Source organism: Sinocyclocheilus rhinocerous, unplaced genomic scaffold (genome assembly GCF_001515625.1).
Source record: "Sinocyclocheilus rhinocerous isolate Xijiao unplaced genomic scaffold, SAMN03320098_v1.1 scaffold12, whole genome shotgun sequence".
Taxonomy (NCBI): Eukaryota; Metazoa; Chordata; class Actinopteri; order Cypriniformes; family Cyprinidae; genus Sinocyclocheilus; species Sinocyclocheilus rhinocerous.
The window spans coordinates 1,360,852-1,376,526 of record NW_015626394.1 but is presented as its reverse complement, the minus strand read 5'-3'; the positions used below and the strand labels follow the sequence as shown (position 1 = coordinate 1,376,526).

General features: G+C 35.5%; 1 protein-coding gene across 1 annotated transcript in view; it reads left to right on the top strand.

The window, feature by feature from the left end:
• LOC107714450 (low-density lipoprotein receptor-related protein 1B-like) overlaps positions 1-15,675 on the top strand; it is a 309,159-nt gene that overhangs the window by 125,897 nt on the left and 167,587 nt on the right. Inside the window, exons 6-10 of the mRNA XM_016520289.1 lie at positions 622-879; positions 2,270-2,432; positions 8,909-9,131; positions 12,119-12,305; positions 12,506-12,649. Coding sequence (XP_016375775.1) covers positions 622-879; positions 2,270-2,432; positions 8,909-9,131; positions 12,119-12,305; positions 12,506-12,649 — 975 coding nt within the window. The remainder of the gene's footprint in view (positions 1-621; positions 880-2,269; positions 2,433-8,908; positions 9,132-12,118; positions 12,306-12,505; positions 12,650-15,675) is intronic.

The following is a 15,675-nucleotide window of genomic DNA, read 5'->3' as shown; positions in this document are numbered from 1 at the left end:
GTGTTTAACATTATGTAGGCATATTCTTGGAAACGAGCTGGCAGCAGAAATCACACAACAAAACGAAATGTTATCATTTCATAAGTAAACGAGTAAACAATTTAATAATGCAATTGAAAACAAGGTAATTGATATGACGACTAATAATAAAATTAATGCCGCGATTTCAATATTCATAAGGATTCATTTTTAGATGTCGTCAATACGTCAGTTTTGTACGTTTAAATGCTGAAAATAGTTAGTATTTGTACGTTTAGATGCTGAACATACATCAGTATTGTACGTTTTAGTGCCTGTAAAAATATAAGTAAATGTACGTTTTATAGAACCACATTTTACGTAAAATACATACGAATTATCATGAGATCATGTTGGTGTGTCACAGACAGAGAAACACAAATTGTATTATACAACGTGAGTATAAAAAACTGAATAAGAACAGAAATATCCAGCTGACTGCTGTGTTCTGAAAATGGGTTTCTCTCCTAAGAGACATGATTCTCAATTACTCGTGCCCTCTGCAGGAGCCTGTATTATCCTGTTCTACTGAAAGCATGGAATGCCCAGGAAATGCCTGGCCTCAAGCTGTCTTGTCACTATTTTCCTATCCATCTATTCCAGAGCTCGGTGAAAACCCTGCAGCGCTGCTGATTGGAGGCTCGGATAATATTATAATCACAGCCCTAAATGGATCCCGCCTGCAAACCCTCAAACAACTGGACTCAAATGGAACTCATGGCTTGGATTTCAACCATAAAGAGGAATCAGTATGCTGGGTCACATCCTCAGAGTCCTCCGGACAACTCCGGTGTGCCAGGATGAGGAAAGCAAGTGGCTTCACTAAAGAACAGGAAGTAAAGACAGTCCAGAATCTCCACGGTATGGATCCTGTTAAACAGTTACATTAAAGTTACAATATGGTGAAAGAAAACTGATGCATTGATTCATTTTGATGAGTGATGAGACCAAGTGAGATAACAAAATGTCTGGTTGTGCACAATTCAGAGTTGAATCTGCCTTTGAAATTCAAATTCAGTTCAAACAGGATGCAGAATTTGAATTCCAATTTAATGACATATCAAATGTAATGAAATTCAAATAAATTTAGTGTTTAATTTTTTTTTTTCAGAAATAATCACTCATACATGTGTTAGTTAAAATACACACAACATATGTGTATTTCCAGAAAATAAAGATGGTATTAATAATTATTTTTTTAAATGCTACCTATAGAAATTTTGATTTAAGTTGTAGACTGTATGCATTTCGGTTAAAATACATGGCCTGTGAGGGAGCCCATTCTTAACTTCCAAGTACTGAGTTTCATGTAAAGTACTAATGCGGAAAAAAAATAATAATTCTGAAACAGGGCTTAAAGTTGTTGTTAAAAGTTCAGTACATTTAGTATTTTACTCATGAGACCTGATCTTCTCATATTGAACAAACCATTTAGTGTAACAATGAGTTCTGCTTGACTGCGTAGTGCTTATCAGTGCAGTATGGAAGCTAACAGAGCTTATCATTTATTTACCGCTACATGAAATAGTTTATGCACATTTGTGTAGTTCATCCAACAGTATGTATCCATTAAGTATTCATTAAAAGATCTCAAATTGAAAATGATTTATGACTCTTTTAATAAGTAGCCTATTAGTTTACAGTGTTGAATTGGAGAATAAGTGCATGCTCTCATTTCGGTATATTGATCCAAACAATAGCCTCTAAACCAAGAATTTCTTTATGACTTAAAGCAAAGCATTTCAGTTATAGCATATTTCATGTCTGGTGCAGTGCATTAAGAGCCTCTAATGGACCCCAAGTTTATGATCTTGAAAAAGTAAATAAATTATACTAATATGACTTAGTTTATGGGGCACTTTTTGTTTGGTTCAATGTTAGGCGTTTTTCTTATTAGTTAAAAAGGTTCACTGTTTGTTTTACTTATTTCTTCTAGTTTGTTTATCATGCTCGTTAATGCATTTAATCAATAAAATCACATAATTTTTATATTCCATCTAAATTAATATTCTATATAATATATTGAACAACATTGAACAATAAAATATGCATTGAAAAAGGAAAAGTAGCAATTGTAATATGTAGATTAGGAATTTATTTTCATGAATAAGGTCTTTCATGAATATGATTGATTGATTAACACTTCATGGCGAGAATTCTCTATGACTTGTCATGAACATATGCCAATTAATGATCACACCAATATATCATCTTGTTTTGTGTAAATTGACCATGTTTTCCTTTGTTCCAGACGTTGATCAATTAGCCTTTGACTGGCTCACAGGAAACTTTTACTTCGTGGATCAAGCAAGCGACAGAATATTTGTTTGCAACCAGTATGGAGACACCTGCGTTACAGTGATAGACCTCGACCTGTTGAACCCTAAAGCAATCGCTCTGGATCCTCTAATGGGGTGAGTTGAAAATGCATGATGTGAGATTTCATCTTTGACAAGGCCTGTGATGATTTAAATCCTCTCACATATATTGCAATATTTTAGGCAAATACTTCTCCGACTGTGTCTTACCTGTACTTTTCCCAGAGCTAAATATTTACTCTTCTTTTCAACACTGTCTGGTTGCATGATTGTTCTACAAATCCCACAGTCAGGAGTGTCATTAGCATTCCATGATTTATCCAGCATCCCACAGTCTTGAACGCCCTTGCAGAAATCTGCTTAACATGAGTTTTGTTTTGCTTTGACACCACAAAGCCACAGCTGAAACAAGGTGGTGGTGGGTCCCTCATGTCAGCATGGTGACTGTGGAAATGTTTCGAGAGAGATGAGTAAAAGAACACAAAGAGTCCTCAAAGGAGAGAAGGGCAGCATGATTATACTAGTTATTAGCTGCTAAAAGGAGTGCCATGGTAATATTCCCAGCGAGTTTAGAATAGGAATTCAGGAGATAGATTGTCCCATTTATTCATGAGAGTGCAAGGACAGGCTGAGCACTCCGTTCCGGGTTTTTTAATGAGACGCCTTGTGCCCAGTGAACCTAAATTGTAGCACTGGTGTTCAGCACACTAAAGACTGCAAGGAGAGCCCAGGCCATCAATTTCACCTCCATTCTTCGGTGTGTGGTTGTCATCCTTTTGTTTTTGTGCTGTGACTCTGACAAAAACGAAATCCTGACTACCCTGAATGAAGGCGTGCTTAAAAAGAAATGACAGCCGTTTATCTCTTTGAGTCTAAATGCTGTGTTCTTTCTCCTGTGATCATCAACAACCTCAGAGATTGTTCAAAAACTTTCAAGAGATTTTGAATGGAATGCACAGAGGGCTGAATTCTCCAGTTGCATCACTTTAGTTTTTGCCATTTTAGTGCTAAAGTTTTATTGCTCACTGTAAAAGGCTGAGATGGTCCATTCATACACATGAATGATGCAAATTGTAACACTAAATATGGCAGCTGTCTTTTTGCTTTAAGGCTAAAAGTGCCAAAAATCTTTTTCATAAAGGAATCTCGATGCTCAATATGATGTCTGTAGGAAACTGAGGAAAAAAAAAAACAGTTGCCAGTTTGTTCACCCTAAACCAAATTTTTAAGTGTAAACCAGCTTTTGGTGTGTTACATGATTTACATATTGCTTCAGGTGAAACAAGTTAAATCACTAATTCAAGGATACTTTATATTCTAAAAGTGTAAATTAAATTAAATTTATCCAAAGCGACATGCAGTGCATTCAGGCTATACATTTTTTTACCAGTATGTGTGTTCCCTGGGAATTGAACCCACGACCTTTTGCGTTGCTAACACAATGCACTACCACTGAGCCACAGGAACATAAAATACACAACATAAGGAACATAAATAAAAGCATTGATTAATAAATGTGTGCATATATATATATATATATATATGTGTGTGTGTGTGTAAAATTATACATTATACATATGTACAATTATACGTATATGTGCATATAAATTCAGTAATATTAAAAATATATTTTGTTTGAATATTGAATTTTTTGACATTTAAGATATCTTTGAATTAGTTTATAAATTTAATGCATACACGTATATAAATATATATCAATGTGTTTTATGTACTAAAGAATATTATAAATGCATTATGTGCAAAGAAAAAAATGTATATAAAATTCGAAAGCAAAAGTTGTACAAAATGTACAAATAAAGTGAAAGCAAACACTTCAGTCTTTTTGGCCAATGAAACGCTTGGCTAGATACAGAATTGCTTTGTTTTTCTAGCTTTCAACTCTGCAAAGCTCTCGGTGTGCAGTACATATGCTGTAGGATATGGCTTTAGAAAACACATGCTTCTGGCTTTCAGCTTTTCTCTTGGGCTCCCATATGTTTTGAAAGATCCCCTTATTCACCTCACAGGGCCGAACCTAAGCAGAAAATCCGGTTTAGGAAAAATCTTGAAGTTGGACCTTTTTACCCTTATCAAACAAGCTCAACACTGTTCCTCCTCCATACACTGTGAACGTGCCTTTTTGTGTCCTTTTATGGTCCATGATGAGCATGTAATTGTACCAACTTAAACGCTTATTTTTTTTTTTTAACACAGTGTTGGTGCGTTTACATGAACATAGCCCATGGGAATGGCTCTCTCACATTTGTACATGACCTTCAGTGCATCCAGCCAGTTTCCTCCCGGGAATGTGGGAGAGGAGTGCAGTGGTTAAACCTCCAGGCTTCAGCAAAGTGCAGTTTACTACATTACATAGCCGTTCTGTTTTTCTGGTCCTCCTCCTGTAATTGGCGAGATGAGGTTGGAGCTGCTTGTGTGTGAGGGAGGCTGAGGGAACGCAGGAGGTCTGTCAGCCCGGAGCGCTTGAGTGAAAACAAAAGAAATTGGGGTAGTTTGTGATAGTGGCTCAGCATGAGGCGTAGTAGTTATGGAAAGAGTTCACAACACGTTAAGTGTTTCGTTTGTGGTTCTGATATATTTTTTTGTCCAATTTCTTGCCTGCTTTCCTGAAGGAGCCTCCGTCCTCTTGTACGCTTTTGGAGAGGCGTTATGTAAAATTTAGCTTTCTAATTTGAAACAAAATCCCAGAGAGGGAATAAGACTGAACTTGCTTTAACCTCGCTTTTCAAAGTCTAACTTAAAATCCCCAAATCAATTTGAAAAAGCAGGGTGAGAGAATTTTTTTTTTTAGTGAAGAGAGAGTGTGAAACTTGAATTTGATTTAGAGCAAAATGAAAACAGAGCTGTGCGCAAATCTTTATACATCCGCTATCCCCCTCTTGTTTGGTAATCTGTCTTGGTGAAAGAAAGGGGAGGCATTTTCTGTTCAGTATTCTCTACATTAATGAAATTCCCCAGCGGTTCGGGTTTGGGTTGGACCATTGTGTCACTATGCAGTGATTAATTAAAGTCAGGGTCGAAAGGTCTAAAGCAGCAGATGAGATGTATGACTGGGTCAGATTGGTTCCCATTGTGTTTTGTGGTTTGTCTGGGCTTATTGAGTTTGTTATCTAACCACCAAACAAATAAATAAAGTATTGTTTATTTATCATTCTGTGGTTATTGTTATGTGGTATGAGAACATTCACTGCAAGAATCTCTTCTGCATCCATGTCTCATCTGTTTGTATTATTAGAATCAGATGTATAAAGAATATACAGTGAACAATGGTGGAAAATGTTTGTTTGCCTCAAACACACAAACACAGTGCAAGAGCGCAAGAGCAATACAGCATATAAACAAGTTATGGATTTATTTTTAATTCATTTTGCTTTATTGCCTTCATTGTCTTCTCATTAACTTGTTCTGTTTGTTGGTGTGTTTGGCTTGTGGGATATATTTCAGACCTGTTGAATGTCGCTGATAATAATTATGAAATATAAATTATTATTATTTGAATAATTCCAATTCTAGATTCTGATTAAATAAGGATTCTATAAATGTAGCAAGTTGCTGCATTGCTTGGCAACAATGTCTACAGTCAGCCTAATGAACTGTATTACTTGGAGGGAGAATATTTTGTTCTGACTGTTAATAAAAGGAGCTATTTATAACAGCAATAACTGCATAAATGATGACACAAGACCGTTCTCTCCTTATTAATTTGCTGAATTTTGCCATACAAACACTGAAAATGATTATTAAATATCTGCATTTATAAAGAAAATTCTTAATCTACCAATAGCATTAAATAATGTATAAATATATATATATATATATATATATATATATATACAAGTTAATATGTTAAATGTATTCTGTGCAGATTAAACTGTTTTATCATAGTCAGACCGACCCAACCATCCCACAGATTAAATGTGGATGAGTGAATAAGATCATGGATTGCTGTATGATAGCTTTTCTTCCATATAATAGGAGAAAGACACTGAACTTGCAGATACCTTATCAGCTTTATCCTTCTGTTTGTCATTTATTTTGGTGTTAAAAATCACATTGAGCAGTACGTGAATCTAATATGTGGCAGTGGCTTGCTCAGTAAGAGATGGATTCTCTTCTTTATACTGACCTAAACAAGTTAAAAGGGCCATAATATAATATAATGCAATTTAATATAATATAATAAAAAAATAATATAATATAATATAATATATGATATGATATGATATATGATATGATATGATATGATATGATATGATCATTTATTTAAATGTATAATTTAGCATATTATTACAATTTAAAATTTTCTATTTTAATGTGTTTCCAAATGTACTGTATTTGGTAACGCTTCAGTTTAGGGACCAGTTCTCACTATTAACTATTTGCCTATTAGCATGCATATTACTAGGATATTGGCTGTTTATTAGCATGTACAAAACACATATTAATGCCTTATTCTACATGACCATATCCCTTAACCCTACCCCATATCTACAGGTGCATCTCAATAAATTAGAATGTCGTGGAAAAGTTCATTTATTTCAGTAATTCAACTCAAATTGTGAAACTCGTGTATTAAATAAATTCAATGCACACAGACTGAAGTAGTTTAAGTCTTTGGTGTGAGCCAAAATCATCACAATTAAAAGAACCAAAGACTTAAACTACTTCAGTCTGTGTGCAGTGAATTTATTTAATACACGAGTTTCACAATTTGAGTTGAATTACTGAAATAAATGAACTTTTCCACGACATTCTAATTTATTGAGATGCACCTGTAAATGTAACCATTACCTTACTAACTAATAAGCAGCAAATTGGGAGTTTATTGAGGTAAAAGTTGTAGTTAATAGTTAATTACTTCGTTTGGAATTGGTCCCCAAAATGTGACCATTTATTCCTGTAATGGTAGACAAATTTTCAGCATCATTACTCCAGTGTTCAGTCACATGATTCTTCAGAAATCACTCTAATATGCTGATATCTCATCTTTTTCTTTCATCTTTTGTAACATTATAAATACCTTTGATGCATCCTTGCTGAATAAGAGTAATAATTTCTTAACGAACACCAAACTTTTGAGCGGTATTGTATATTATATTATATTATTTATTTATTATTATTATTATTATTATTATCATTATTATTATTATTATTATTATTAGTAGTAGTAGTAGTAGTAGTATTATATAATGTATTTATTCATTACTTTTAAGCGGCTTGTTAATTGAGTGTTGCATTTTTAAGATGGTATGTCAAGTTAAAAACATTGGAGCTTGCCAAATTGAAAATGTGCTTTCCAGTTTTTTGTTCAATATGCATCAGATGGTCAGTGAACAGACTTTGGGCAGTCTGAGGATGTGGCTGAGAGTATGTCTATCTGATTTTTAATCATGTTTGAACGGCTTTTAACATAATGCTGTTTGTGTTTTGTTTTTTGTTTTCCTTCTGGTATGAATTGTTCTTTTCTTTATAGAACAATGTAGTATCAGTTTCTGTATTGAGAGCTGAACTGTTCCAAATGTGAAGGAAAAAAATCTGGCTGAGGAACACAGAGCAAGCAAAACACACCACAGTGCACTGGAACTTTGTACGTTTTACAGGATCCAATTAGTTTTTATTGTTGGCAGACAGGAAAGGCATCACTGATACAAGGTTCAATTATTTCTAGCATTCAGAAAACAAAAGATTTGAAGAGGGTCAAAAAGCAGAAGCCTTAGAGAGACATGTTTTTTTACATCTTTTGCTAATATTCTAATCAGCTAAAAGTCTGACTTTGAAACATTTAATGAGTTCTGCGACTTCAGTCCCCAAGGGACACATAAATGACTTACAAGAAAAGGTTGATACTGCGCTGCAAAGAATTCTGGATAACAACAGACTACGAGATGGATCTGCCATGATAAAAAGCTCCTTACGGTGAAGTTTTTAAATTTCCTTTATGTTTTATGTTTGCTTCTCTGGAGCAATTAAGCACTTGGGGACCACTGGCTGTGTGTGAACTCTTTCCTTGTTAGATTCCTAATTAAATTATGTGTTTGCAGTATCAGCCACTATAGGTATCTGATGTTGTTAGAGCTTGAACACTCAGTCTAGCACACTTTGCATTCACTGGTAGACTTTTTGTAGCTTGGTCATCTACCTTAATAATTAATTTGCATACACAAAGGGAAAAAAAGGAACCTTTTTGGAGCAGGGCTACTGTAATTGAAACACTTCAAAGGAGGATGGTGTCATTTGATAAATGCATGTATGCATGTCACTAATGGGGTCTTGCTTTAATTGGCAACATGTCATTTTTTTTTACAGGAACAGCCACAGTAATGTGTACTTTTAAGGGAATAGGAGACAGTGTTTCATTATTTACTCAGCCTCATGTTGTTTTGAACCTGTATAGCATACACAATGTTTCCTTGGTCAATTCTAGCTGTTGATGTATGGAAATGATGTGAAGAATGACATGAAGATGAGTAAATAAGGATAGAAGTTTCATTTTTGGTTGACCTCAATATGTTTTTAATTAAAAAAAATGCACTTTCTTTCCCGATCACTTGCAGGATGCTCTTCTTCACTGACTATGGGAATCAAGCCAAACTGGAGCGCTGCAACATGGATGGCACCAACAGAACCCGACTTGTGGATTATAAGGTTGAGTGGCCGACTGCATTGGCATTGGATTTGGTAAAAAAACTGGTGTACTGGGCAGACGCATATCTGGATTACATTGAAATGGTGGATTACAATGGCAAAAACAGATACACTATCATCCAGGGATATCAAGTGAGTTCTTTTTTATTTATTTATTCTTTTTTTTTTTACAGCCTAATACACTACCGTTCAAAACATTGGGGTCAAAGACTTTTTTTAATGTTTTTAAAAGAAGTCTCTTATGCTCACCAAGGCTGTATATCAAGAGTATAATAAAAACAGCCATTACTCCAGTCTTCAGTGTCACATGATCCTTCAGAAATCATTCTAATATAAGCATATTAAAATTATTTATGAATGATCATGTAAAGCAGGATTATTCAATGAATGAAAAGTTCAAAAGAAAAAGCATGTATTTGAAATAGAAATCTTTTGTAACATTATAAATGTATTTTCTGTCACATTTGACCAATTTAATGATTTTTTTTGCTGAAAAAAAAAAATATTAAGTTCTTAATGACCCCCAAACTTGAATGGTAGAGTATGTGGGTGGAATAAAAAAATGTAGTAGCTAAGCAGCAGATTAGCATGAAAGACAGATCTTTTATCCTAGTCTAAAGGTGCAGTCACATTTACTGTTGCTTGGCAAAATTTTGTGCAGGAAAACCCAGTCATTTCAATTTGAATCCGTGTGACTGTGAGTTTTGCATGAGGTTGAAAAAGTTTCTCAGGTTTCCCAGTTCCCTGCTTGGTTTGGAAGTGACCTGTGTGTGAACTGCATCACTACGCTATTTACAATGAACTATGGACCTTTTTTGTCTGTGAAATCTCGAAATTTTACTAATTTGACCACCCTTTAATAATCTAAAAATAGATGTCGTTTAATTAGCTGAGCTGAATAGTAAAATTAGACACAGACAGTTACTTGCGATACACATACTCAACAATGGTGATGTGAAGGGAAGAAGGGGTTGTTTGTCTGTCTGATGCAAGACTCTAATCATCCCTGATGGGGGAAGATAGAAACCAATACAGTTGTACACAGATTGATTTCAAGTATTAATTGGTTATGGCATTTATACCCAGCAGCAACTGTAGCAAGTGTGTGGCTTCATCTGCGTTTTAATTTCTCAAGCTAGTTCTTGCATTAATTATTCTAAATGAACACACGGGAAACAGAAACAGATTCACCATTTGAATATTTTACCTGAAGTGCACTTAAGAGGACAGTAATTATGGATCATTATTATTCAAAAGTAGACCTCAGCTAAGCAACCCAAAGATCTTCTTGTTGTTGAAAAGTGTAGAAGGCCAGAGCAACGGATGACTGTATGCAGGCATGTGCGGGTGTGCTTGGTTTAATGGCGCTCTTGAATGCGAGCCGCACCGTATTGGTGAGAGGTTGCTAACACATTTAATTTCCATCGCATATTAAGGTGAGGTTCTGCCAGGCCTGGAAACTGTATCTTCCCTTTTTTGACTTCAATGTTTCAAACGGGTTCCTTATTGTGTGATGACACCTTCTCTAATTAGGCACCCTTCCAAGTGAACTTTTAAATTTTTATTTAAAGCATGGTTTGCTCTTAAATCACTTACTGCACTCAACTAAATTCTGTAATATACTGTACATTCCACTGTAAACTATTATATTTGCTATACAGTGGGCCCCAGAGTGTTAGGACACTTAAGCTGCTCTTAAAAATTCATGAGTGTCATTCCATTAGATAACACAGTATCAAACCAAGCACTATTTATTTTAGCTCTAGCAAACTTTCAAGCAAAACGTTGCAGGAAAAAAAAGTATTTTAACATATTCCTCCTCTGAGTTAAAAAAAAAAATCATTGTGACTTTTTCTTGATTGAGATTTTATTTTTAATGGCACTTTTATATTTCACAACTGTGACTATTATACACACAAAACCATTCACAAGTTTGGAGTCTGTAAAATTGATTGGTTTTGAAAGAATGTAATAGTTTTATTTAGCAAAGACTCATCCAGTTGGTATTTCTTTTAAATAAATGCAACCTTTACATCATGGTTTCCATACAAAAATTAAAGAACAGATTTTTTTTCAACATTGATAATAATAAGAATTGTTTCTTGAGCACCAATCATCATTTCAGAATGATTTCTGAAGGATCATGTACCACTGAAGACTGGGGTAATGGCTGCTGAAAATTCAGCATTACTATCACAAGAAAAAATTATATCTTAAAGTATATTCTAATAGAAAAAGGTTTGTTTAAATTGTAATAATATTTTATAATATTACTGTTTTTAATGTGTTTGTGATCAAATCAGCCTTGGTAAGCTTAAGATACTTCTTTTCAAAAACTGCACTGACCTCAAAGAGGTTCAGAGGTGGAAACTGGCTTTCATATAGTATCATTATGAAATGTTCAGGAAATGTTCATTATTAATATGATGGACCCCTGGTGTGAACTCACTTTATACATCCACTAAAACTGATCTAAAGACCAGTTGATTAAAAGTAATTGCTAGAATGGCAAAATTGTAATTTAAATTGTTCATTAAGTGTCCAAATATTTTTTGGGGACACTGGAATATCCACTCTTGCCCTGGAGAAATGGCTGAGTATATGATTACATATTTAAACGAGAATATGAGCCACACTATTTTGCCACTATTTCTTACCTCTTGCAGTAAGGGAAAAAGAGGGTTGTCTCCCTGTGGGTTTAGGTGAAGCACAATGCACATTTTAACTTGTGTGTATTTGTGGGCGGGGTTCAGCGCTCCCAGTCTGCTCCTGTCACATGTTGCTTGCAGAGATAACATGTAGGCTAGAATCACTGCACAGAACCAAGGTGTCCCCAGAGAAACGCATGCACTCTGGCTGACCCTGCCGAACTTCCTGAACTGCCTGAATGCATATCAACACAATTCAGTTACCTTCAGCCTGTCTGCAAATCTGCACCCCTTATTCAGACTGTGGGCTGTTGCCAGGTCAAATTAAACCTAATAACAGCTTTAGCTAATGGCTAATTTGATTTTGAATCAAAGGGGAAATACCTTTGAGCTTACAATGTGATATTTACCTAGCTAAGTAACTTCTGAGCGTTCTAATCAACCTGAAGTCGTCAATGCTCCTTTTTCTAGGTGGCCCACCTGCATGGATTAGCTGTCTTTGAGGACTACTTGTACGCAACTCGTTCTGAACCCTCCAGTGGAGCAGTGGTAGACATTTTACGGATAAATCGCTTTAATGTCACAGACCCGGAGACGCTAACCAGCATAGGAAATGCAAAAACAATAAGGGTTTACCACAAGCTCAGTCAACCAAAAGGTAAAGTATGTGTTAGGTTGGTTTGAATTGTTTGTTTTGTCTAGGCATCTGGGGGTTTTGTTTCTGCATCATACACAGAACTTTTTAGTTTTTGTTTCAGGTTTTGTAATATATATTTTAATACAAAAATACATTCTTCAAGATTATATGTATATACGGATATGCTAACTGCAAATGTGACACCAGTGTCCTCTCTTCAGTCAAGGGCCATGCGTGTGAAGCTGACCCTTATGGTAAACCAGGAGGATGCTCGCACATCTGCCTTCTCAGCGGGAGCTACAAATCCCGGAGCTGCCGCTGTCGTACCGGATTCAGCCTGGGAAGTGATGGGCTGTCCTGCAAAAGTCAGTCCACCATAGTTCACATTCTTTCTTTTGTGCACTATAGCTGTTCAAATGTGTTGTTGTGAAAATAATAATAATAATTAATTATTATTATAATAATAACTAAGGCTGTCAGTTTAACATTTAACCCTGTAAAGGCTGGATTATAAAATAATAGCCTGCAAAATCTATTGGTTTATTTAACCTTTATTGAAAGGCAAAACCTAAAAAAGGGTTTATGATCATAGCTCTGTAGTTTTTATTGTAAGTGTTCATTTTGAAATCTTACTAACAATATAATATTTATTCTTACGTGAACTTCATAAAAATCAGTAAAGATTTCACAGCAAAAATACGTTAACCACGACCTGAAGGTGAACATATTTAGAATGATACTAAAAGGCCTTTTACTTGCTAAAAAATATAATCCATCAATCAGACGATAGAAGGCATGTAGTAGATTGTGTACAACAGGATTTTCAGCAAAGTTTTGATCATGCTGATAATTTAGAGGCCTTAGAAATGTGTGTAACAAATATGATACAGTTGTCTTTACAGGATTAATGCAATCAGTTATTTAAAAAAAAGTAACAGTAAAAATATAATGCAGTTGCATAAATTCTGTAATTCCCTATTATTTAATTATTTTCTCTTTTTTTTTAATCTATTGCGAGCCCTAATGAATATATATTTCTTGTCTGCCACCAGAGTGTTAAAAAAAAAAAATGCACCCAATGATTTTATGACACTTAATGTCACGTCATCCCTGCATAAATGGTGATGGAATATGTGTTTGTTTTATTCGATTCTTGTCAGCTATCCAGAGCTGGAAATTGAAGTGTCGTTACACTATTAAGTGGGAAGATTTAGCGGTTCAGCATTTGCACCAGTCTTGGCACTAACTCGGATTGACAGAGATGGAGATGAACTTTTAAGGAGATTGGCCCACGTGGTTGTGATGTTATTTTATTTTATTGACTGCCTATAGAATGATTCATTACTGCCATTTCCACTCTGTTCCCAATACGCAGATTCTCCTGATCAATGGACGTTTCACTTAGTTGACAATGAAAGCTACGGGTCAATTAATGACGATCCTGAGTTAAGCATGAATTGACTGCAATAATGAACCAAGTTCTGCATCTTGAGACGTTTCTGATTTATACCGCCAGCCAGATGTTCCACTTCCTGTCTCTTTCCATCAGATGAGAAGCTATGTTAAATGACTGTGGCTGCCTTCATCCAATAGCCCCTGTGTTGTTTGATATATAGGTCTCAAACCGCTTAATTGTCTTCAAGGTAGCAGAGCTCTTCCACTCAAAATGATAAACTGAAGTGATATTTGTGTGGTCTCACCCACACTGGTGTGGTCCCATGAGGACGGAGGTGGATGTTGAGGTGAGGTCCCTCTTTTTACCCAGAATCCTCCTCCTTTGCCATTGGCCTGCCGCATAACAGACAGACCGGGCCGCCCTTTGTGTAATCCCCACTGTGACTAGAGATTAATTTATTTGAGCTTGTTGCAAGCCCATGGATAACCTCAGCTTCTGTTGTGTGTTCTGTGTTAATCTGACAACAGGAGATTTACTGTTTATAAACAGAATCTCAATGAACAAAAATATCATTGCTGGAGCTTGTCAAATGAATCCTCTCAATCAAGATAATTTTTGCCTGGGGATGCTAAGTGGGGCTGATTGCACCATTAATTTCTGTAACTTAACACATCTGCCTCTGCCAGTTTGGGCTTTGTAGTTCTTCACATAACTGATTTGGGATCAAACAAAAAAAATTATACACTACTGGTGTCACGATGTGGGTATATGAGGCACACAGCGAAGGGGTAATCCAAAAGGTGAGTCTTTAATATCAATCCAAGAGTGTAATACAGAATCACAGAGGAGATAAGCACCACAACGTAACTTCAAAGCAAGACAAAGGAACTGAGGAAAACACAGGGTATATAAACACATGGAACGTGATTAGGCAAAACTGAAACAGGCGGAGAACTCAATCAAAACAGGTGAACAGAATAAACGATGATTAACTAAGCGAGAACAGGAACTGAACCAAATAGGGGCAAACAGGAACTTAACAGAGACAACTGGTCAAACGTTTGGAATAATTATACTGTATATATAGTTTACATTTTTGAAGGAAGTCTCTTATGCTCTTCAAGGGTACATTTCTTTGATAAAGAAACAGTAATATTGTGAAATATTATTACAATTTAGAATAACTATTTTCTGTTGTAATATATTATAAAATGTAATTTATTCCTGTGATGGCAACGTTGAATTTTCTGCAACCATTACTACAGGCTTTATTGTCACATGATCCTTCAGAAATCATTCTATGTTGATCTGGCACTCAGTAAACATTTCATATTATTATCAATGTTGAAACCAAGATACTGTACTATTCAAAAGTTTGGGGTAAGTTTTTTTTTTTTAAAGGGGTCATATGATGCGATTTAAAGTTTTCCTTTCTCTTTGGAGTGTTACAAGCTCTTGGTGCATAAAGAAGGTCTGCAAAGTTGCAAAGACTAAAGTCTCAAATCCAAAGAGATAGTAGGTGCATTCGACTTCATGCAGCACTGCGCAGATCGATCGCAATCTGACTTGAAGCAGTGCATGCTGGTTAGTAATTTTGTTCGACTTGAGACGGCGCCGACGCCACGTCACTGTCACGTGTGGCATCAAAGCACCGCAATAGCGTTTCGAGAGCAGCCGGCTGACTCAGCCGCCGCAGTTTCTCCAGAGCGTTCTGACGACACAGCCATTTCACGATTGGCCAGATTCACCGCATGACAACTATCATGTGTGTTTCGGGTTTATTCTAACCTTTTAAATTCCAATAATAGCCACAAATGTGAGTTTTTAGAACAGTAAACTGTAAAAACTACAGTTTTTACTGTAGTCGCAATGTTATATTGAGTCACGTTTATCATAAAACACTGATGAAAGCATATATTCCCCCACGTTATTAGTATTTAAATAGTATATATTTACATTGAACTTTATTCTTGAACAGATGGCGATGTATTAAGC